Source organism: Strix uralensis, chromosome Z (genome assembly GCF_047716275.1).
Source record: "Strix uralensis isolate ZFMK-TIS-50842 chromosome Z, bStrUra1, whole genome shotgun sequence".
Taxonomy (NCBI): domain Eukaryota; kingdom Metazoa; phylum Chordata; class Aves; order Strigiformes; family Strigidae; genus Strix; species Strix uralensis.
This window is the reverse complement of record NC_134012.1, coordinates 91,045,354-91,069,508: the sequence shown is the minus strand read 5'-3', so window position 1 is coordinate 91,069,508 and position 24,155 is coordinate 91,045,354. Positions and strand designations below refer to the sequence as shown.

The 24,155-nt window shown below is 55.6% G+C and overlaps 1 protein-coding gene across 1 annotated transcript; it reads right to left on the bottom strand.

The window, feature by feature from the left end:
- Positions 1–1,731: 1,731 nt before the first annotated feature.
- Positions 1,732–12,299, bottom strand: LOC141938308 (uncharacterized). The gene is made up of 9 exons (XM_074856949.1): positions 12,188–12,299; positions 7,490–7,738; positions 5,336–5,626; positions 5,000–5,097; positions 4,547–4,739; positions 3,826–3,934; positions 3,383–3,429; positions 2,924–2,989; positions 1,732–1,916 (listed from the first exon to the last, which is right to left on the bottom strand). Exons 1-9 carry the CDS (start codon positions 12,297–12,299, stop codon positions 1,732–1,734), a joined length of 1,350 nt encoding a protein of 449 aa, XP_074713050.1.
- Between the last annotated feature and the right edge of the window lie 11,856 nt (positions 12,300–24,155).

Sequence of the window (24,155 nt, the reverse complement as noted above, 5' to 3'; positions counted from 1 at the left end):
TGTGCTTCTGAATGCCACTGCATGGGTTTTAGAGTTGTGATGAGTCACTGCACTTCCCTTCAATGATCACAGGAGATGGAGGATCTCTGAGAAAGCACATAAAGAGCTGGCAAGAAGCAGAGATAGGAATGGGGACGTGAACTGCAAGGACCACCTCAAGGTCTGAAACAGTCCTTGACCCTTATGAAAGATACATTCAACCTGCTCCTTCTCTCATCCTTCCCTGCTCCTCCATCCCCAGCTGCTTCCTCTTCCTCCCCATCAGCCTGTCAGCACTCTCCTCTGCCCCCAGGGGTGCAGACAACCCTGCCCTCCAGTGCCAGCTGAGTGTCTGAGGAAACCCTCAGAACTGCTAAACCATCCCCCTTGCTCCTCAACAGCTCCTGCTTTTCTCTTCTTCCAGAACCTCCCATGGGTCCACCTGGGACACCTCAGGTCCCAGAGGGATGGGTGATCAGATATGGGGGCTGCAGAGGAGCAAGACCATGCTTGACGCTCAGCTTTTGCCCATGGCACATGCACAGGACACACTCCTGCCCAGGATGAATATGGGGGAGCACCGCCACTCACTGGTCCTCAACACACCCCCCATCCAAACACACGTCAGAGCTGCCCAGCACAGCCCTGAGGGACTGTGGAGGCTGTCAGCCACAGCTCCAGCTACAGCAGCCCTGTTCGTGGCTTCCCCTCAACAAGGTGCAGTTATCTCAGTATCCCACAGGGAATGAGCCCCCACAAGGGCAATGCAGGAGACCAGGCAGGAGCTGGGGCGTGTTGGCAGCCCCCTCCAAACCACGAGCCTTTACTGGTTGTCTGGACAGAGCAGGCAGAGCCACAGGGCTGACAGCCCCGGGTCTGACTGGGTATGGGGATGGGTAGTGGGGAGCGGGGCAACCCAGGAGGTGGCAGGAGCACAAACCAACCTTCTGCTTCCCCATATCCCAACCCTGCACATTCCCCTTTCCCAACCAGCAGCAGTCACATGGGGTTAAGCTCCCTCTTCCCCTCTCTGCCCAATATCCATTGAGAGCAGCTCCATCAGGCACACAGGTCACACTAACTAAAGTCCACGAGAAGGAAATGCTTTGGTCCCAGGGACCAGTTGCAGGTACCACGATGATGGTCAGACAGCTCATATGAAGGACTATTGTCCCAGTTTCGGCTGACATAGAGTTAATTTTCTTCTTAGTAGCTAGAATTTGGATTCAGTATAGGATTTGGTATGAGAAGAATGCTGATAATACACTGATATTTTCAGTTGTTGCTAAGAGATCAAGGACTCTCCAACTCCCTCTGTCCTGCCTGTGCGCAGGTGTACAAGAAGCTAATGAAATATTCCATATCATGTAATGTCATGCTCAGTATATAAAGGAGGGATGACTGTGAAGGAGGGCGTTCTCTCTCGCTTCTGGGATTGAAATTGTGGGATCTTGGTATTTCAGGATCGCTAGCAGGGAACGGGCTGGGTATCAGCTGGCAAGTGTTGAGCAGTCGCATTGTGCATTACCCATTTGTACTTTCCATTATTGTTATTGCTTTATTTTATTACAATTATTAAACTGGTTTTACCTCAACCTATGAGTCTCCCTACCTTTACTCGTCCAATTCTCTCCCCCATCCCCCAGGCAGGGGAGGGTGAGCAAACAGCTGCATGGTGTTTGGCTGCCGGCCGGGTTTAAACCACAACACTGCCAAAACGTGTCTTTACTGGCACATGCAGGTCATCCCAGGCTAAAAAAAAGGCTGCAGAAGAGAGTGGTTGATTTCCTCATCTTCCAGGAGTGTGGTCTTCACCAAGCAGAGCCTTCGGGCAGCCTCCAGGCTGCACCGGGCACTGGCATCCCTCAGGGCAGGAGAGGCAGTGGCTGCTGGAGGCTGCGCCAGGGCAGCAGCTGAGATTGAGCAGATCCCAAAGGCTGCAAGATGGAGATTTCCCAAGAGGGCCAGGGTCAACTGCACCTCACAAAATGGGAAACAAGCACCAACACCCACAAAGGGGGTCACAGACCAACACAGAGGTCCAGCTCAGCCTAGTTGAGACCATGCTACTTGTAGGATGAGGAGAAAGGAAAGTAGCAACCCGAAGCACTGCTCTGGGAGCACAGGGCTTCTCAGAAGTGCTTCCTCAGGGCTGCCAGGGGCTGGAAAAGCCTAGTCCAAGCTCCTCCATGAAGATTTATAGGGACAGGGCTGTCACACACAGAACAAGGAGGAAGCACGACAAGGTGGGAGCCGTCGCAGGGCAGACAGCCCATGAAAACCAGAAAAGTTTATTGGTTGTTCAGACAGAGCAGCACAGCTGCAGGGGCAGTGTGGTCAGGCCAAACGTAAGCAGAGGCCAGGGGCTAGGTGGATATGGGGATATGAAGCTGGGAAAGATGGATTGGGACCCAGAGAGATACTTCAGTCTTAGAGGACAGTTGTAGGCACCAGGATGCAGGTGAGATGGCTTTGCCAAAGCACTGAAGGACTACCAGAACACGTCCTTACTGGCACGAGCAGGTCATCCCAGGCCTTGGGCTGCTCCTGCTCTGTGACAGAGGATGCTAGAGCTTGATGAGGGAGCAAATTTGAGGGGGAGCAATAACCCAGCACAAGCTATATGAGGTCCTGCTTCCGGCAGTGGAGGAGCAAGCCTCAAGAAGGGGCTATGGGAAGTGCCATCAGCACTGAGCCTTAGACGTCCACCCCATCTTCTCCTCTCCCTCACTGCACTGACTGTCTCCTTAGGACTGCAGGACAGGCAGGGGCTTGGGCAACGTCTCTCCAGCCTGGCCACCTTTACCTGCAGAGACCAAGGGCACCCAGGGCAGAGGCTGCTGTGTGCCCTCAGCAGTGTGGGGAGCTCAGGCCTCCACAGCTGCCACTGTTTACCCTCTCCCTGCCATGTTTGGGAACACAGGCAGGGCAATCCATCTCCTACCTGCATCTGCCAGAAGACTCTCCTTGATCACGCAGTAATTATCCAAGTTCTCATAGGGCTGAAGCTCTGGGGGGATGACAGAAATAGCATGAGGGGCCCAGGGGCCGTGGGGGAAGGAGCAGGGCAGACCCAGGCAGGCAGCAGCACTGGGGGCTGGAAGGCACCCTGGGACATGCACCAGCAGGGCAGCAAGGCTGGGCAGGGAGAGCACAAGGGACATCTCCCAACCCTCATGGGCACCATGGGGGGACCCCAGCCAGGAGTTGCTGAAAGAAGCAGCCAGAGGAGGCTCTCAGCTGGGGATAGCAGATGTGGGACATGCTGCTCTGACAGGTCAGCCAGAGTCAGCTGGGCTGCCTGCAGCCACCACAGGATGGCAACAGGCTCTCCTGCAGTAAACCTGCTCCCCTCCTCGTTCCAACCCCAGACCTACAGCCCTCTCTGTAATGGGGACCCTACCTGTGTAATGATCCTCCTCAGCTTTGCTGGGCAAGGCCTTCCTTTTCCTGGGAAGGCAAAGGGCAGTCCTGAGTCAGTGGAGAGGCAGACCTGGACCAGGGCCTTGTTGAATCCAGCGGCAGAGGCTTGGAGGGCTCTGGACCCTCCCTCTGGGCCTCTCATGAGCTGGCAGGCATTGCTCATCAACACCCCAGGGGACAGCAGCAGTGGCAGCAACAGCAACAAGGGAAGGGGTCTCTTAGCATGGACGGTCCCTGCCCCAGCCCCAAGGAAGATGCTTATGAGCCCCAGCCAGCCAAGCTATGGTAGGACCACCCAGCAGAATTCTCCACACCCAGAGAAGGGTGGGAGCAGCTGGGGAAACCCCTTCTCCATTCCCTGCCACCCCACAGCACAGCATGGCCTGAGGCAGAGCAGCGACTCCAAGTCTCCTGCCTACTCACCTAGACACCACAAACCACAGGATCCCTGCAGACAGGAGGACCAGCACCAACACCACCACCACTACTGTGACTGCTGACCCTGGCCACAGTCCCAGAGACTGCCCTGAAACTAATACACAGCCAGGAGTGGGTGCCACAGACTGGATCATATGCCAGCAACAGCCCCAACCTTGGCGTTGGGTGTGTACGTGTGTGTAGAATGTATGTCCAGGCTCTGCTGTCCTGGCTGCTGTAGGGACAGGCAGCGAGGCACAGTCTTCCTCTGCCTTCACATCTGCTGGGAAGGGCAGGGCAGAAGGAGGCTCTGGAGCAGCGGGGCTTGCCCCATCTTCCATACACAACCAGAGGGTCGGGAAGCCTGCTCAACCAGACTGTGCACAGCAAGAGGACACACAGAACCAGGCTCAGAAGCCCTAGTGCTGTCTGACCTTGAGCCCCAAGTGCACGTGCATGTAGGGATGGGTATCATCTTTAGTGGAAGAGTGGAGGGGCCAGCTCTGCTTTCACATGCACAAACAGGGGCTGAAGCTCTGGGGACCAGGAATGCACTGCCTTGAAACAGGATTCACCCAGCCCCATGGCTCTCAGGGTGCCCACACTCCCCACCTCTGTCTTGGTGGGGACAGGGTCGGAACACACACAGCTCTGGAAGCTGCTCCAGGCTCAGCGTTTGCTCCCGGGGAGGCCACCACAGCCAGATCCAGGGCAGAACAACCATTACCTGAGACGTAGGTTTGAAATTCCAGCAGTGACGCAGCCCCAGCACCAGCCACCGTGAGGCCCTGCACTGTCACCATGTATTTGCTTCCGGGTGTCTGATGAAGTGGCGTGTACTGAGTGACAGACTGGTTCACCAACACCTGCTTGAATTCAAGGAAGCTGCCATCATGCGCTCTCCTGGCCGTGATGTTCAGCTAGAGGAAGGATAGGGAGCTGGTGGGGAGCAGTACCGACCTCCCACTCCCACTCAGGTCAGATCTGTGGAGAGACCCTGCTACTGCTAGCTGGGGACAGGAGAGGACCTGATGCTACCAGAAGCACCAGCAGTGTAGAGCTGATGGGCCCTGGCTGAGGAGGGCTCACACCTCTCCCCAGGCTGTCTGCACAGAGCTCCAGGCAGGGAGGTGCCTGGCAAGGTCAGCGGCACCACAGGCAGTCTGTGGTCCCCTGGTACCTGGTATCCGATGATCTCCCCTCTGCAGGAGGGCAGTGCCTTCCACCTGAGGGACCCCGTGTTAGGATCCAGCCACAGCTTCTCCGGTTTGTCCGGCACTGGAAGCACAAGAGGATGGGGTCAAGCATGAGGCCGGTGAGGATTTGTCCCCCACAAAGGCTGCATGTGCCACAGCAGCAGCAACAGTCTGGTGTGTGAGGAGGGGCCCTGCACAGCCCCTTCCCCAGAGCCCCACAGGATCCCAGCAGTCCTGATCCCAGTACCATCACTGCAGGGAGCCAATACTCGGGCTAAGCTGTCAGGCAAACGGCACCTTTGCATGTCATGTAGACATACCCGTTTCCTTTGTCCTGAGGAGTCGTGTGTACAGGATCGTGCTGGGGGGCAGGGAGACAGTGACACTGTAGACAGTGAAGGGCTGCAGAGGGGGACAGGTGAATGTTCCCTCCTGACCATGTAACATCTCTTCTCCCTTCACCTCCTCAGCCTCACAGGGAGGGGAGGAACGTTCTTCCAGCCGGCACCTGGCCCAAATGTGCTGGCAGACGTCAGGGAGCCTGCAGGTCCAGTTCAGTTTGATGCTGGTGCTGGAAATCTCCAAGCTCCCAGGGACAACCTGGAGGATATCTGTGAAGGAAATATTGCAAGAGGGTCACTCCCTTCCCCTCACAGCCTTGCAGCCAACCTCTGCCATCCCCACTCTTCCCTCCCTAGCCTGTCCCCAGCACACTGTGGACAAGGCCATCTCCCAGAGTATGCTCATGTGCTGCCTGCACCTTTCTCTGGCCCTGGATCATTCCCAGGGGTACTCTGGGTGCTGCAGTGATTGTGGGAAAGTAAGAGCAGGTACTTGTGGCCTCTCTGCAGCTACCACCCTGGGGCTAGCAAACGATCTGGTGTCTGGTCCCTTTCATATCAACAGTGACTTAGCCAACGAACCCACAGCCACAGCAGGACTCTCATGCTCTTCTCCAGGCAGACCCATCTAGCTGGTCTGGGCTTGCTGCCTGGCATCCTACATGCAGGGGCAAGGACTTGTCCTCCTCAGTGCTGTGCAGGGTGCCCCAGTTGCCAGCAGCGCAGACACAAACCTGGGATGCAGCAGCAGCCGTTTTCTCTGGAGTGAATGCCCATGCCATGCCCTGATCACCCCGAGCACAGGGCACTAATGCTGTGGGACACACGCAGCACTGCTCTCCCTGCCTGGAGAGAACAGACTGAGAGCACTGGGAGAGCAGCTGCTTTGCTCACTTACCCACACAGGTCAAGTTCCCCTCCACACGGTGCCAGCGGCCTGTGCTGTTCCTCACAAACCAGCCACTGCGAGGAATCATGGAGCTTTCCCTTGTGTTGAGCTTCACACATTTGATCTCCATTGGGGGAGGCCAGTACCCCTCAGGGCATCTCATCTTCACCACATCATTTGGGTTGAAGGTCCCCCATTCTTGGTCAAATATAAACCTGGAGTCCCACTGGGGCTTCTGGCATCTCTCTGCACCAACAAGATGGGAAGGCATTAGCAGGGCAGAGTGTGGCCCTGGAGGCCATGCCAGCAGATGGAGCAGGGAATCCTTCCCATGGCACAGCAGGGTGAGAGATGGAGCTCCAGGACACTATATAGAGCAGCCCTCCTGCACCACATGCTCGGCAAGGGGATGAGAACAAGAAGGGCCCTGCACTGGAGCTGGAGCTCTGAGGACTGGGGCACCCATGAGGGGCTCATACTATGCACAAAGCCTGCACAGAGACTGATGGACCAGCATTTGACCCAGGTGCCCTGTTCGTCCCCCACATAGGACACCACCACCCTGAGTCCTCCTGAGAAGGCAAAAAAGCCTGAGCCTGAAAGCTGGCTCCTGCAGTGATGGCGTGCAGCAGAGACTGGGAGGGGACACCAGCACATGAGGAGGAGGCCAGGCCTTTGCCCTGCCCACACAGGCTGAGAGGACACAGGGAACAGAGTCCTGTGATCCCCCAGACTCTGACACAGTGCTTTTGGCCGCCTGTGCCACAAATGCCTGTCAGACCTACAGCACTGTAACCCCCATCTCCTCTACAGATGCTCTTGCCAGAATCCCTCAGGGAGACCCATGTCACCCATGCACCTCCACCAGGAACCTCCCAGCCACCCATGAACCACAGTCTGGAGCCCTGCACACCGGGCTCCTTGCCCTAGCCTGGCATGAGCAGCTCTGGCCACTGCCCCCCACCTTGATCCCAAAGTCTCTTCCTGCTGGGACCCTCAGGGACTGAGGCTGGCAGCAGCCCCCTCCCCACCAAGGCTCCCACCCACTGGTTAGCCATAGGCTGGACACAGGTCAGTTACAGGGGCTGCCTAGACATGGCCTTCGGCAGCACCTACCATTTCCCCAGGCAGGCAGAGAGCAGGCAGACAGGAGCCTGAAATCTCCTGTGCAGGCACAGCCTTCCTTCCCCTGCTCAGGAAGGGCAGAGCAGGGCAGCCTGGAGAGCTCCTGATGCCTCCCTTACCGATGCACTCCACACTGAACATGGGCTGAATGTTGATCCATGTGCCTTTGCTGTTCCTTCCATTCCAAGTTTCTCTGTATACAGGTTTCCCATTGCTGATGGACAGGACTTTTCCTGTACATTTGACATGGGTGAAGGATGGCTGGAAACCATCAGGGCAGCTCAGCATCACTTCTTGATTCTTCTTGTATTTGTCCTGGTCTGGTGCCAGCTGGAGTCCTCGGCCCCAGTGAAGCCTTTGGCATGTTTCTGGCAGAAGTGAAAGTGGGTGTTAGTTGGGGTGGGAGGGTTTGAGGAGGGGCTGGTGTATGTGTTGGGGCATCAGCAATCCCCAGCAATCCCTCCATCCCTGAAGGGAGATGGAAGGTGACACATCCCTCTGCCAGGATGTGACCTGTAGACAAGGCTTTTTGGGATGGGGGTCTCCTTGTGGGTGCATGCCAACCAGGGCTGAGGCCTGCTCAGGCAGATGATGGATGAGGATGTGCCAGAATTCAGTGGAGGAATGGTCTTAGGTACCAAAAACATCTGAATGGCCCCAGTCAGGCATCAGAAGTGCATCCCTGGCCAAGTGGTGATGGTGGAAGCTCAGAGATCAACAAATGGGACAGGATTTGACCATGGAACTCCATAAGAGGCATCTCCTCACACCCTGCTTACCAATGCACACTACGTTCCCCTCAATGTGGATCCAGACATCACTGCTTTTCCTCCCCAGCCACACATCTCTGTTTAGAGATCCAGAATAATTCAAGGACTGAGCTCCCCCTGCACATTTGACATGGGTGAAGGATGGCTGGAAACCATTGTTGCAGCTCAGAGTCACTTCTTCATTCTTTTTGTAATTCCCACGGACTGGCGCCATCTGGAGTCTTGGGTCCCACCAAACAGGCCTTTGGCATGTTTCTGTCAGAGCTAAAATTGGGTGAGTATTTCTTGGAGGTGACAAGAGGAGGCTTGGGACAGGTCCATTTTCCCCATGTCTCTGACCACTCACCCTGACACATGCAAGGGTCCCTCTACTCCCATCGTGTGCCCAGGAACTGTTCAGAGGCACAGGGCTTATTTTCACCCCTAGCTCCAAGACTCCCAATCTTCCCCTGGGTTCCACCCACCCATGGGGTACTTGAGACCCCATTCTCTTGGCCCCCCTCATGCCCAGGTGAGCAGGGCAGCAGTGACAGCCTCCCCCACCAGAGCTCACCCAAACCCCAGAGAAGTTTCCCAGGGAAACAAGCAGCACAAAATGCCAAAGCTTTAAGCTGAAACCCTTCATCTACTCCTTCTCCCAGGTTCAGAGCTGCAGCTGTCCATGTGGAACCAGAAGACACTGGCCAGGAAGGATTCCTGCCTTTTAACTCCTCTCCAGGAGCACAGACCCTGGCAGCTGCCTGCAGCAAGGTGCTGAGATAAAAGATGCCCTGGCACTGCCAGGACAGGGGGGGAAGCCAAGGCATCCAGGTCTCCCATTCCTGGACTGTCACCCAGGTGGGGCTGAAGCACAACCATCTCACAGAGGTCCTGCCACCAGCTCAGGACCCTGGGTCAGGGTGATGTGGGGCTGTGCTTACCCTTGCAGGTAGCAGTCTCATTCCACAAGGTCTGGGTCCCGTTGGAAATACATTTGATCTCGGGGACCGATGGCACATACTCCCCAGCACAGCTCAGCTGCACCAAATCGTTCAAGAGGTAGGTGCTCTGGTGTGGGGTAAACTGCAGCTTGGGGTCCCAGTCGGAGGGAACTCTACATCTTCCTGTGTGCAAAGGACATGAGGGAGAGCCCTGAGGGTCACTGGGCTCTGGCAGTGTCCTCGGGGGGTGAGGAGTCCCCATCCAGAGTGCTGCTGGTCCCCCCTCACTGCCGAGGGGTGGCAGAAATGAGAACCTCTCAGGATGAGGCCTCAGATCCGAGGTGCATTAACCCTCCCTGCACCCTCAGGCCCTCCTGCCCACCCAAGCGCTGTGGAGGGATCCCAGCCAGTGGGATCCAGCAGTCCGGTGGATGCTGCTCTCTCCTGCGCTCTCTCCCCCAAAGGCAGGGGCTGTGGGAGTGCACCAGACCCAGTGAGTCTCTGCTGCCTTTGCACACCCTTCCAACTTGGCCCCACGAGGCAGCTGCCAGCACCAAGAGCCTGCCTCCAGACCTCCACATCCAAGTTCACAGCACTGGCCACAAAGCTCACACCCTACTCCATGCCCCCAGCCTTTTCAGTGCACTTCACCCAAAATGAGCCTGCCTTGTCCTGCCCTGGTAAATGTGTCACGCAAGACTTGCTCACCCAGTGCAAGCTGAGTCCATGAGGAGGCATCAGGGTAGGAGGTGGCCTCCCCTAAATTAAGATGAAATACCTTTCTTCAGCTACGCGCATCTCTACAACTGCCCGCTTCCTGCCAGCCGGCACACGTGGGGCTGCAGTTGCTTACACTGGAACAGGGGCATCACCATACTTCCTTTATCTGGTAACAGGTTTGCACATCATCTTCTCAACCCTACACCCTGATGCTTCCCCACAAAGGACAGTGGCGAGCCTTTGAGACCACATGTGTTGTCCACATAGGAAACTTCTTCCCCCACAGCTGGACGCCTCCCAGTGCCGTCAGATCACACACTTCACTGTGACAGCCAAAAGCCCGCACAGGTCTGAAACCCTTGACTTGGTCCCAGCCTAGTTAGGTATCTCTGGCACGCACCTTCCCCCCTCCCATCATTAAACCCCCCTGAAGCAGTGCATGTACCCTCACACTCCTGCCCCAGGGTGACATCTAGGATCCTTCCCACCTCAGCAGAGTCCATGCTACCTACCTAGCACCAAGCGTTCGACCAGGGACACCAGCCAGAGGGGAGGAAACCCCTCTGCTGTTGGAAAATGAACTATGCTTCAAAGAGCAGATTTCCACCTGTGGGGAGGAACGTTTTTTTTCCTATTGGTACCTGTCCGGATACAGGTCCCAAAGACTGGCTGTCCCCAAGATGCTCTACTATCTGAAAGGCTAGGCAGAAACACCCTTACACAGAAAGAGGATGGAGGATGCAGTAAGAGCACAGCCTAGCTCAGTCAGGAGGTTGACAATGACCTACAAAGCAAGAGGACACAGTGACAAGCAGGTTACATTCCTAAGGGAGTAGAAATCAACAAGAAGAGCCACTGAGGAAACAGCTGGCAAGGCCAAGGCACGAGAGGGGACATAGCAAGTGGGAGAAATGGGAGCACTAGGCTGTCTCATGCAGACCTCAGTGGTGAGAGGAAGGTCAGCAAAACTGGGCCATGGGCACTGTCAGCAAGTAACGCAAGCCTTTGTTGTCGAGGTGTGGTCTAGAAAATGCATGTGGGTCATTCAGATGTTGATGGCTACCGCTGAACAGCAAGGACACAGGACACAAAGAGAAAGTCAAAAAAGCACATGTCCATGGCAGACATGATTCCTTGATGACACTTGAAGAGCACTAACTGCAACAAAAGCCCTTGCGGGGCCTTGGCTTGGCACCAGGACTTTCCTCTCTGTGCAGGTGGAGGCAAGCTCCGCCCCTGCCCGCAGCTCTGCTGGGCTACCCACAATCCAGATTCCAACAGCATCCTTTGGTGCTGCAGCTGCCAGCAACACAGTAAAGGGTGATGGCCAGAACCTCAAACTGGTGCCCCACACCTCTTCTGCAAACATAGACCCAAGAAATCTCCCCCAGCCACTCAGAGCCAATGCCTCTACTGAGCCCATCACAGGGTCCTTCAGTTGGGACTCCTCAGGCCAAGGAAGAGAGAGCTGTGAGTATCGAGAGGGCTTCTCAGGGATGGGCTGTGGGGGACAGGAGGAAGGGGCAGAAAGTGCTGCTCAGTCGAGGGAAACAGGCTCCATCCTGCCCTGGATAGCTGAGGGCTGCCCATTGCTGGAAGGGCTGCATCCCTACAGCCACCAGCAATGGGCGACGTGACTCATGATCCATCCACTGACTCGGCAAGCCACTTCTGCTCCCATTTCCTTACTGAGAGAATGACTCATACCTCAGGTCCCTGAGCCCCTCGTGCAAACAGCATCCATTCCTCCTGTGCCCCACGGGGACCTCAACAGGTATCGACAACCCCAGGGCAAAGCACACAGTCTCCCCTAGGAAAGCCCACAGTCTCCCTAGGAAGAGCCCAGCAGAGACCCAGAAGGTGCTCCTAGCCCTCCTGGCACAGAGAAAGAACAGAACTATGCTGTTAAAGAACAATCCCACTGAACTACAGGTCCCCCATCCCCAAGGACTATGGGAGAGAGAAGGCGTCCCAACTAACACAGGGATTCATCTCACAGCTCCCCACATCTTTGCTGAACACCACCACTGCCTTCCCCTGCTGCCTCAATTGCCCCAGGAAGGCCCCCACTGCTCTGATTGCCCTGGCTTCATCTTTCCACAGTGCAACAACAACTGGCCACCTCCTGCTCCCAGGGACACTGCCCACTCCCTGAAGGGACACTGCAGCTCCTGTGCTCCTGGAAGCTTTCCCAGCACACCGAGGCTTGCTCTCCTCAATCCCCAAACAGAGCTTCACCCCACCACAACCCAACAGATGCCTGAGTGTCTCAGGACTGATGCAGACACCAGATTCAGCCCCCCACAACAGAGCCACCACGGGGTGAACAGGGTATAGCCACATAGCAAACGTTCAGGGAGGAGCAGCAAAACCTTTTCTGTAAGAGAGAGGCACAACCTGCTCTTACCTGTCTCCTTGGCTGCCCCCTGATTCTTGGGACCAGAGTCCTTCTGCCCCCGTGCAAGCAGCAGAGGGGCAAGGACCAGGAGAAAGGCCAGAGCCGTCCCTTGCAGATCCATGCTAGCATGAAGTCCCTGGGCAGGACTCAGTCTGAGTCGCTCAGGAAAGGTATCTGTGTTACCCAGCACAGGAGAGGTGCAGACACAGAAATGAAACAGCCACCCAGGGAAATCACATGTGGTGCAAGAAGCTTCCTCTTTGGAAAGATACTATCCCGCCAGCCGCAGAACTGCTCCTCACCCATCTGCCTGCAGGCAGCAGGTCCAGGCTCGATGGGGTCTCCTGGGTGCCTTGGTCCAGCCTCTTGCTGGCCACCTCAGGCCTCCGTAGCCCTGCTCCCACAAACACCCCCAAAACCTTCTCAGGTCTGTCTCACTCCTCTATCCCTCCAGATCCAGCAGTAGATGTTGAGGAAAACACTCCTGGTTCACCCGCCCAAGCCCACACCAGGGTGCTCTCATAATGCATCACTTTTGACTTGAAATCAGTGTACTTATTACCTTGAACTGACCCAGCTGCAACAATATTGCTGTTGAACGCCACCAACAGACTTTCCAGATCTGACAAGCTCCTGAACCAGCCAGATGTGGGTCATTTCCATTCTCCTCCAAACTCTTCCTGCTACCCTGCACTGAGCTACACTTTCTCAGTGCTTTCTAGGATGTGAAGCGCCTTGAGATAGTGTGGGAATACAGCAGAAGATTGGCAAGGAGGATTGTAAACACACTTAAGTGACTTGCAGCTGGGGTGCCGAAAAACACATATATCTCACTAATTGTTGCTTAGCCCTGTGTGCTTGATGGGTAGAATGTCTGTGTTTAGGTATAGCACAGGCCTGTGAGAAACTCAGAGGCACCTTATCAAACATCCTCGAGATTCCTGCCCTGCTGTGGGAAAGGTCAAAGCACAGTGGAAAAGTACGCCTGCAAAAATCCCTGATAGATACAGGCAAAATCAGCAGGCCAGGGTTCTTCTTTTTCTTTTTTACTTTTTTCCCTCTCCTTGATTTGACTATCAAGGACCAAGGTCCGCGGTGCCTGTGTCCCCGCTTGTGTGCCTCTGCCCAGGTCTTGCTGCAGAGATCCCTTGAGTTGTGAGATAATGGGAATAAATTTACTCTTTGCATTTCATCTGTGGTTTGTGGTTGTTCTTGCGTCCTGCCTGTTGTCCTTGCTCACACAAATGGACAGTGCACACAGTACTGTGGGTAAGAGGGTCTTCCTGGAGCTGGATGGAGAAGACTTATTCCTGTCCCTGGCTAGGCCAGGCAGGGTCTTTTGATATGGGAGGAAATTCCCTGGGTAGTCCTCATTTTGGGCCATAATCCAAGGCTGGCTTGCTCCCCCAGTCTCCTGTCCCTGAAGACACCACCACCAAGCTCTTCTCTGAACCCCTTTCCAGCTCACTGCTGCACAGCCTCAAGCTTCCAGAGTCCTGTCTCCCTCTGCTCTCACCGCTCGCCTGGGCAGTTCCTCTTTCAACTCTGTGGTTTATAAGGCCTCTCTCTCTCTCTGTTTCCCTGGACAGAGGAGCATGATTGCTCTATGGCCTGACACAATCAGTGTTTTGGGAACAGGTGCTGTCACCCAGGGTGCTCTTCACCACCCGGCTGGGACCAGTTGGCCCAGAGCTCCATGGCAGATCCTTTCCCAGGAACCACCATCCTCAGCACCACAGGACAGCACTTGGTGTATCTATCTGCATTACACCAGTAGAGCAGCAACACTGAGGCGTTTCTGGAAGCTAGGTCTCTCCTAAGATCTATTCAGAACATCAGTACAAGTCCAGCTGTCTCATATACAGCTGTATGTGAGGTAAGGGGTAACAGGGTAAAGTCTTCTAGCAAGCTTGCAGCAAGAAGAGCACCAACACTAAGTCATGTCCTCCCTGTTTCCTTGGGAGTTTCCCTGGACGTTGGGAACTAGGGGTTTTTTGCCTCTGTGCAGCCAGAAAGAGTGCAAGAATCCAGGAGAACGGGCACAGCCAGCACTCCCTGCATAATGTCCTCATAAAATCCCAGTGTTAGATATAGACACTCTCACTGCCTGTCTTTGCCATATGAAAGAAGCAAAATTAGTGAAAGAAAACAGCCAAGCTTCAAAAATGCCCATGTGGTGCAAGAGGCTTCCTATTGCAGCTGATGTGTTTCTTTTCTTATCCCCTATATTGAAATGCACTGGGGCCCAGAAATCTGTGTTTGGCCTCTTCCTCCTTAGAAATTTATCATTTTTTGAGATTTGTTGTCTTGGTGTATAGCATGCACTAGAAAAATGCTGAAGAAATACTGAAAGCCACTGCACTCAGTCATATGCCTTGCTCTTACACAGTCCAGCATCGGAGCTGCTAGTTCAGTTGATGATGCCTTACTTCTCTGGGAACCGCACAGAGGACTTCAAATGAGAGAAGGTTTCCAAGGGACTGCCAAGTCACACAGCAACTCATTAATCCAAACTCGGCATGGCATGATCAATGGGAGGTGATGAGCTCCAGTTCCATGACACCACTCACTGCGCTTCCAAGAGCACATCACGTGTGGGCTGTGCATACTCTGCACACACTGCTCTAGCCCTTGCAGCAGGGCTAAGTCTCACAGAGCCATCTCAACCCATTTTAGATGCTTTCTAATACAGATTTCCTGCTATAGCATACAGCGGACATGTATATTTTTTCAGATCATAACACCAGCCAATCACATACCTTCCTCAAGACAATTGATTTGATCATTATAAATATGATTAATAGGCTGTTTCCTGAAGGTCTGGTTCGATCGTCAGTGAACTAACAGGACTCAGACCTTCAGACTGAAGAGAGAAAAAACCAAACAACCTGCAATTTACAATCAGTTTTACTTCTGACAGGGAAGAACATTGAGGGCTCAAAACCATCCAAAAAACCACAAGGAAACAAGAAGTAGCTGTGGCTTTTGAGGATCAGGCTTTGTGGAAAGTCTATGTTCCCCTGCTGTAAAGTCTATTCCTGTGTCAGACCTCACAAATAACAGAAATATATGTGGGGCTTATCCCTGTCCCTACCTCATACCTGTCCTTGAGGGAGTGTGGTGTGGGGCGTACCTATAGATAATCAGACACGACCATGGTGATGGGGCTGGGCTGAGGCCAGGCTGGGGTGTCATCCCACAGGTGGTGGGTCAGGATCAGGCCTGGGGAGGGTAACCCAGTCAGATCCAGCCCCAGGATGGCCAGGCAGGTGTCTGGTCCCTGCACAGCACCAGCACATAACCCCATGTGATCTGGGGGGCTGGCTCTCCACATGCTCCAGGATGCAGCATCTGCCTCAGTCAGGGCTGCAGTCTGCGCTGCCAGAGCCCAGACGCTCTTCTGGCAGGGAGAGCTGGAAAATACTCACAGGATCCTGGCTAGAGCCCAGCCCTGAGCCTTGCTGTGGGGTCTTTCTCCACTCCAGCAACCTTCCCAACCCCACCAGCCCTGAACCTTCTTCCACATAGGGATCTTGCAGTGCCATTACAGGGACAAAGGCCAGTACACAGTGCCACTCTGAACTTAGGAATCCTACAGCCCTTTCCCCAAGCTCACAATAAAACCCAGACATCCCAGTCCCCTACAGCACATCTCCCCCAGACCGATGGGCAGGAGGGTAAGGGGAGCCCCCATAATGCTGGGGTGTAGAGGGATCCCTCCAGGGTGACAGCCTGGTCATGGTGAGTTATCACAGTTTGCCTTGAACCCAGCAAAACATCTGGGAGGTCTGCAGGGAGCTGTGCTGGCCTGGGAGAGGGGTGGCATTGGGTGGGGTATCTTTGTTGTCACCCAGTTGGTGGCAGCAGCCGGGGCAGGGACTCCCGCTTGTGGCACTGGCCACCCAAGGCCACCATCTCTGCTCCTGAGGTAGCTTATGGAGCCGCCAGGTCTGTTCGTGGCCTGGCCTCCCCCAGGACAGCGGGCTGAGAGCAGAGATGTGACGGGGACAGCCCAGCTGGGTGCAGGGGTCCCAGGAGGCGTCTCCTGGGTGCCGGGCAGAGCTGTGGCAGGCCCTGGGGGCTGGATAACCATCCGTCCCTCCCCTCTGCTCTGATACAGCAACTTGTTTCCAGGGGAGGGAGCAGGAACTGCTGCCTGCTCTCCACAGTGAGCATCTCCCCACCTTTCTGAGTCCATCTGTGCATGCCCCCCCTGCTATGCCCCTTCCCAGAAGCATGGACCCAAGCCAAGCAAGACGTTCTGCTCTGGCACTGCCACCTTGATGCATGTTCCTCTGCGGTGACAACCAGCCCATGACCCCGTCCCCCCCCCCAGCTTGCCTAGGCCCCTCTGGCCTTGTGCTGCAGCCCACCCCTACCCCAAATACACCCCCACTCCCCTTCGCTCTCAGACTGCAACCCTCTCCCATCTGGCTGCGCACTTGCTGACCATCCAGAAAGGTATTTTTAGCGCACAAAATTGGACATAAGCAGTTTGCAGCTGACAGCCGGGTGGAGTAAGGCTTGAGGGGCGTGGGATGCTGCGTTTTGGTTTGAGGAAGATACACTCAGAAACGGGGTTTCCAGCTCTGACCTCCAAGCAGTTCCACATCTGGTCCAGCTATTCCTGCTCCCATCCCCAGGGCCATCTTCAGCCCATCCCACCCTGGTTCTTGGACAGAGAACCTGGCTAAGCCCAGGAGGTGGGAATTATAAGACTTGGAGCAGCATCTCAGGCCAGACTAGTTTCCCCCCAAACCCTGCTGCCTGAAGGTGTGGCTTTCAGGGCAGAGTCTCTGCACCAAGATCAATACCCCTGACCTGCTCTTTCTGTCCCCGTGTTTCATACCCACATCCCCCCTTCTCCCCTCTGGCAGGGTGGCATATTGTGCCTGCAGTCTCCCTCTCTGACTGAGTGCAGCAGCTCTCTATCTCCTAGACAAACACTTCACTCTGCACCTCCTTCATTGCACAAGCCTCTAACATTGCTCCCGTTTGAATGCTCCACCCAACACCATGTGCTGGCCCCATATGTCACAGCTCTCTTTCACAGACAGCTGATGGAGTGCATGTGTTCAGTGGAGTCATGAGCCTCTCCTTCCATACACGGGTCTTAAATAAAGGGCTTGGCATTTCCCCTTTTCAGTTCTCAGCCTGTACAGCTCCAGAGGAGAAAAAAATCCTGAGGAATGCCTATGCCACCCAGGCTAGCTGGGGACAGAGAAGTGCCCAAAATATCCTGAGCCTAGAAGGAACCAGATGAATAGGGAAGAAAAAGCCAAGCAGCTGTTTCCCCAGTGAAATGGAGGCAGTGGCCTGGTGGAGGGGGGAAGGTGGCACATCTGGTGGTGTTAGCTGGTCTTCTGGGGGCTGCACAGCCCCATTGTCCTGCCTGGCACTGCACCAGAGATGCCTGGGAGGAGGTATCGCTGCTGGCAGGGGGACTCTGAGTTGGCACGGCTCCTGCCTGGCCCATCCCACGATGTCTGACTGCATCCTGGCCGTGCAGTTGCCATCAGCAGAGCGCTGTGCCTCCCCAAAGCAGCTTCACTCACACATGGGGCATTGGAAAGCCAAGGTCTGGGCTGCGGCCCTGCTCACCCCCTTCCTCAACATGTGGCCCTGCAGAACCCCCTGGGAGCCTGCTGGCTTCCCCCCGCTTTCAGTCTCTGACCAAGGCCTGTCACGGCATGACGCTGTTCCCGACAAAGGCTGGGCAGGTGGAGGAGAAGGAGGGAGAAGGACTCTGTGTCTTCATAAGTCAGTGCAAGTGGTGAGGATGACATGGTGTCCAGAGCCCAGAGAGCAGTTGCCCTTTGTTGTATAAATATGTGCATAAAGTCATGTGTGTTTCCAGCCCAAGGTCAAGCCAAGGGGAAGATCCTGAGCAGATCTACAGCAGCACCACAGCTGACCTGGGGCCAAAGAGAAGGTCCCATCTCATGCAACAACCTCCCATGGGGAACCCCCACTTTTCTGGCCTATTCTTCCTTGTCCAGCAGAAATCCCATGGAGTCCAGGACCATGAGACAAGGAGGCTAGGGAGAAGGGTTCCCAGGCAGGAGGCAGTGGGGAGGGAGGGTGGATGCTCCTTCACCACTGCCATGGAGGAGGTCAAGCCTGGTTGGCACTGGGAGGAAGATATCAGCATCCCGCCAGGGACCTTGGTGAGACGATGCTGGTGATGGTTCTTCTTCATGAGAGTCCAGGCTACAGGGCATCCACATAGATGCTCCTGAATGTCCCATAAGAAAGGACCCATCATGCATCATGGTGTGACTTACAACCCAGGTGCTGGACTGGTGGTGACACACTTGGCTCACCCAGAGCCTGCAGCACTGGGTCTCTCCTGGCTGTAATTACCCCAGGAGACCAGTTTCTCCAGTGCTGGTGCAATCAGACACTGTAGAACAAGGGCTCAGCAGGGTGGGGTGACCGGCCACCCATGACACAGGTGGACAGAAATTAGGCCATGGTAATCAAAGGTAATAATGTGTTGTGGTGGCATGCAGGTGCTGCCTGGGAACAGGGCTCCAGCGTGCAGGGCACAGCAGGATCAAAGCCCTACCCCATTCATCTCAGCAATACCTTTCACTGGAGCTGGCAGAGATCCCAGGTCAAGACAGCATTACCACCGCTTGTCCTGGCTCAAGTACTATTTGCTTCTACTACTGCTGGCCTGAGACCATCAGCCTCACATGTTTGCCACTAATGTAGCTGAGAGGACCTGCTCTCCTTCCTGATTTTTTACTGACCATGGGATACAAGGCTGCTGTGCGTGGACAGCCCTGCTCCCTCACTCTGTTGTGTTGTAGAGATGTCCCCACGTAAAATAACACCACACCTTTCCTTGCCCTTGTCTTTGTGGCAGACCCTGGTACACCTTGACTGTGCCAGACCCAGGGGTGGGAAGGTTTTCCAGCCCAGGCCCCATGGATTGTGCTGATACACTTCCTTGGAGGTCAGGATGCCTTGACTCATGGGAGACAGCAGGAGATGAGAAGGGCTGGCAGCGCTGCTCACAGAGCTCGCTAAACCTAATGAGATTTTCAATAGCTGGGAGAAGCAATAAAGAGCTTGTATCAGCTGCAAGCAGCAGCGTGACGGCAACTTCCAAGCCAAACACAGCGCAGCTGCCTTCCGTCCCCACACTGAGCCATGTTCCAGCCTGCCCTGCCTGGCCAGGGTCTGGACAGGGCATGGGATCAAGGGAAAGGGCTAGGAAACGCCCCCAGTCACATGGAGCTCCTGATCTTGCTGGTGCACAGAGAACTGATGCTCCACTTTCCAGCCCTTCTGTCACCTGGACAGAGCATCTCTGTCCACACATGGCTGTGGCATCAGTGACCTCCAGGCAAAAGGCTCCCACGGGCATCCAGAGCCCATCACCATCACCCTGCTCCTCTGTGCCGTGGCACAGAGAGGGGAAGCTGAAAGGGAAGGAAGCAGTGGCAAGAGGACAAGCACACAGCTCATCTCTCCTCTCTGCCTGGTGGTGGCTGTGTCCATGGTTCCTCCTGGGAATGGCTCTGGCCCATGACTTTCCTTGAACCTGTCCTATTTAGCACAGGCCAAAACTGTGTCAGGGAACTAACTGAGCGGTGTGGACGATTACAGAGCCATGCTCAGGCCAAGGAGTTACTCAGAGGCGTGTAGCCTGAGTGACCACTGGCTTGAGGATGGGGAGCCCCTTGCAGCACCTACCTCTTGTTCAGGCATCTGGGTGAATAAGCAGGCCTCTACAGTCTCTACTTGTGGGCAGGAGAGCAGAAGGGACCGGGAGCATCTCTCTCACCCATGCTGCTGTGGCAGGAGTAGGATGTGCCCTTCCAGACAAAAGCTCAGATCTCACAGGGGAATGGTTCTCCAGCCTGATGCATTGCTTTCCTCCTGCAGGTTTTCCTTTTGTCAGCTCTGGGATGGGTAAGGAAGCCAGGGCAAGGCTAAGGATGCTGGCTTGTTAATGTAGGGTCTCTGGGGTGGACTGTGCATGTGGGTTTGTTCTGCAGGGCCTCTGGCAGTCACTGTGCTGAGCTGTGCATGCCCCCACCAGCCTTTCCCTCCACATTGCTGTGCTGCTTATGAGTTCCTCCCTGCAGCAACGTCCGGCCGTGTGGATCAAAGCGCAGTGATGAACCACAGGTGAAGGCTCTCCCCCAAAGCCGTAGGCCAAGACCCACTGAACACTTTCAGCCCTGCTCTCCTGCAACTGGTGCTGTGGGTCACAGGGCTGCCCCCACCAGCTCAGCTGAGGCCAGTCCTAGACCTGCTCTGATGTGGTCCCACTCAGCCCACCACTGCAGCCAGAGCAGATTCTTGGCATGTCTGCTCCTGGCTTACAACTGGCAGAACCATAAGCACTTCAGAAACGCTGTGCTGTGGCTAGGGAGTATTACTAATAGCCTGGCAAGAGGCAGGAGATGGGGCATGGCTGGCACAGCCTCCTGGGATAAGTGTGGAGCTGCTGAGAGTCCTGTTTCTTAGGGCCAGGTCAAGGGGACAAGGAGCAGCCCTGTTACCTGCTGGGCAGCCTTGGAGGATGGGACCATGGCAGGTATTGGGAGATAAGCTGTTTGAGGCTGGTTCAGGAGCAGGGTGGGAGATGCTGTAAGTGGTAGCATTGCCCCTACTTGTCTGGCACAAGGTGACCAGTTCTGGTGACCATGAAGCTCTCAGCAGTGCTGGTTCACTGCAAGTATGTAGCTGTTCTCACATGGGTGCATGTCACCATGGGTCACAGGTGGTATAGGCATGGCCAGAGCTGCCTCTCCCTTCTTTTCAGAGGTGGTGGTTGGTTTTGTTTTATCAGTGTTCTCAATGTTTTCAAATTCATAGCCCACAGGGCCTCCAGCAGGCACACACTCAGCTGTGTTCAGGCATTGGCTTCTCATCCACTGCTACCCTATCGTGCACCCTGGCAGGGGCACTGAGGCTTGTTTGAGGAGAAGCAGAGCCGGGAGCTGAAATCACTGCCCACCACTAAGAGATAGGGATGGGATGCGGATGCTGCCTCCACAGATGTCACAGTACCAGCACCCAGGCGTGAGAAGCATCAACAGGAGCTAACAGGAGGCAGTGAGAAAATGTTGCCAGGTGCTGTGCTGACTCTGCTCATAGAAAATTAATGACACAACCAAGATTTTCAGCCCTCCTGCTGCAGACAGCCCCGCATTGGCCTTGCAGCTGGAGTGCTAGGGAGGGAATGTGGGGGCAGCAACGCGCCTGCACAGTGGGGACCCTACCAGTCCCTGCTCGCAGCTGGACGTGGCCTGCTGCAGCTTGAAGCCATGGTGCTGCACAGCCCTGCGCTCGACCAGCTCAGCAACACACAGCGCGCTGGGAAATGTAGTCCTGCTGCATCACCTGTACTGTGTGCTGTTGGGCATAGCCAGGCTGCACATAAACCACTCAGACCTTCTGCCACGTTCTCTGGACTCTTTGCACCGACCAGGCCTCCTAGCAGTTTGCAACAGACCCTGCTGTGCCCCCCTCTCCTGTTTCTACAGGGCAAAAGAGGGAGAGGTTTGTCATGGACTGGCCCTCTCATAAGCAGGGAGCTGGGGAATGTGCAGGACACAGGCAGGTGTGGAGATCTGCTGGGTGGTATGTGGTAATGTGGGAAAAGAGCTGGGACCAAGAGGCTGCACCCACATGCTGGGAGAAAGCACCAAAGGGAGTCATTTGAGTCAGTTGATGCTCCATGTCCTGCTCATCTCTAGGTCTGCACAGCCCCTTTCCAGGCTGGAAAACCCTCCTGCAATGAAGCCTTGCGCCTGCTCTGGCACAGCTTCACACAGAGCCGGGAAAGCCTTTGGTCAGGGTGGTTATTGTTGGCTGATCCCAACCAGAGATGTGCTGCAAGGACCCGATGCCGCAGGTGCTGGTGTGGAATAGAGGTGGGGGTGCAGTGAGCACCAGGCTTTCTGCGTGGAAGACCCCCTGCACCTCTCATGCCCTGCACGCAGCCTGGATACCCCCCAGCTGTGGTGTGCCCTGATCCTTATAGGACACCCTCAGCCCTTCCACCTCTCCAGCACCAGCCTCCCTGGGCTGTAGGAAAGGCTCTTGCTCCTGCTCTGCCTGGGTGATGCACCACCCCCAGCAGGCAGGGAGATGTTTGTGAATCCCTGAGCCTTCTCCCCATGAGAGGGGAAGGTGCAGAGCCCAGATCGAGAAGAGCAAAGAGGACAAAGTCCCCTCCTTTCCCCCCTGCAGCTCCACAGGAGCAGAGCACAGCCAGTGCTTCCTTCCCACTCTTCCTCACCAGGGCTTGGGGAGCTTAATTCAGGGTTTGCCACAGGATCAGCCCAGCCTGGCTTTGCACCCAGCTGTCCAGCGTGTACCTGCCTGGACCACAGGAGGGATTAGGGGCACTGGGGACCTTTAGCCATGTCTCAGCTCAACACTGCTGTGCAAGCCAGGAACAGAGTGAGGTGGAAATAGCACAGTAGAGTTACCAGAGCTGATGAGAGAAGGGACTGTAAATCCTGCAGCAGCAATTTCCACAGTCAGGGCCGTCTCCAGGGCTTTAATTTATCCGTTACAACTTAATTGGATGTAAACCCAGTCACTTGTAAGCTGCAGGAGCCCTGAACAGGAGATGGTCCTGAGCTTCTCTCTGCAAGATGCCTTTCCAGGACTCCCCACCTCTGTCGAGGTGCCTTGATCCTTGGGGGGCCACTGCTCATGTCCACTCAAGGTAGACGGAGAGGCAATGTTTGCTCTCCTTCTAGCCCCAGTTGAGCTGGCTTTGCTCCTCTGAGCAGCTCCCTACACCACTGAGGAGCTGGTCACTGGGCTGCGGGTGCAGCAGGGTGCTCAGATTTCAGGTACAAGGATTGAGCCCAGGCAGGCAGGAAAGGCACCCACTGCCATCCCAGGAGCTGCAGCTGCTGTCGTGGTGGAAGGGCAAAGCCTGCAGCCTCCTATCGCCACACACAGGCACTGGTCTCCTCTCCGTGCCCATCACAGAAGGCCTGTGAAGCTGCTCCTGTCATTCTGTCAGGCTGGTGTCAGCGGGACAGACATGTGCAGCCCGGAAAGCCCGAGCACAGCGCGGTTCCCCCCGGCTGCAGCAGCCTCCCTGGCACACACCATCAGTCACCCTGGCAGGCAGCAGCACCAGGCTGGAGCGGTACTGGTGATGAAAGGGATGGCTCAGACCCCATGAGATAGGGACTGGCAGAGCCCTGTCCCCAGGCTCTGCCTCCCTACATGTAGGAAACTTGCCCTGCACAGACCCACTCCCTTCTGTGGACCTGTAAGAGCAGAAATACCAGACATTTCAGAGGGCATAGGGGGGCAGGGGGCTGCTCCTGCTATAAAGAAGTCAGAGGCTCAGTTCACCTGCTCTAGTTCACAGGGTTATTCTTCCTCTTGGGACAAGGAAGAAATCCCAGAGCTCATGGTCCATGGTGTTTACGCCTGTGTTTGGTGTCACCTGGACCTGAGCACTGGCCAAAAAAATTGCTGCACCAGGAGACACTCCCGTGTGTCTGCTTTTCCCAGCAGGAAGAGCAGCTAGAGGGGTGCAGGCCGTGTGGAGCCAGCTGCACCGCACAGGGAAAAGGCCGGAACAAAGCAGTTGCAGGGTAGCTGCAGCAGCAGGGCAGCACAGGAGGGTTGTGGCAGCACCTCAGGAGGCGGCTGCGGCAGGGCTGGGCCGGCACAGGCAGGTGGGTGCCAAGGACCAAGGGCAGATCCAGCTGCAGGGAGTCCAGATCAGCCTGGGAGCAGGGAAAAGGCCGGGCTGGGGGTGAGCAGGAAGCAGGAAGGAACTGGGGAGAAGTGGAAGAGCTTGGGAAAGGGAGAGACGCGAAGGGGTGCAACAGGCACTGGGCATACTGTCACTAGGAGGCTGCGCTTCCCTGCTCCTCTGGAGCATGGACCCCACAGCTGCTGGGACCCCATCCAGGCAGGGGTGGGTGCATGGGGAGAATCAGAGCCCCACATCCACAGCATCCATCCAGCCCAATGG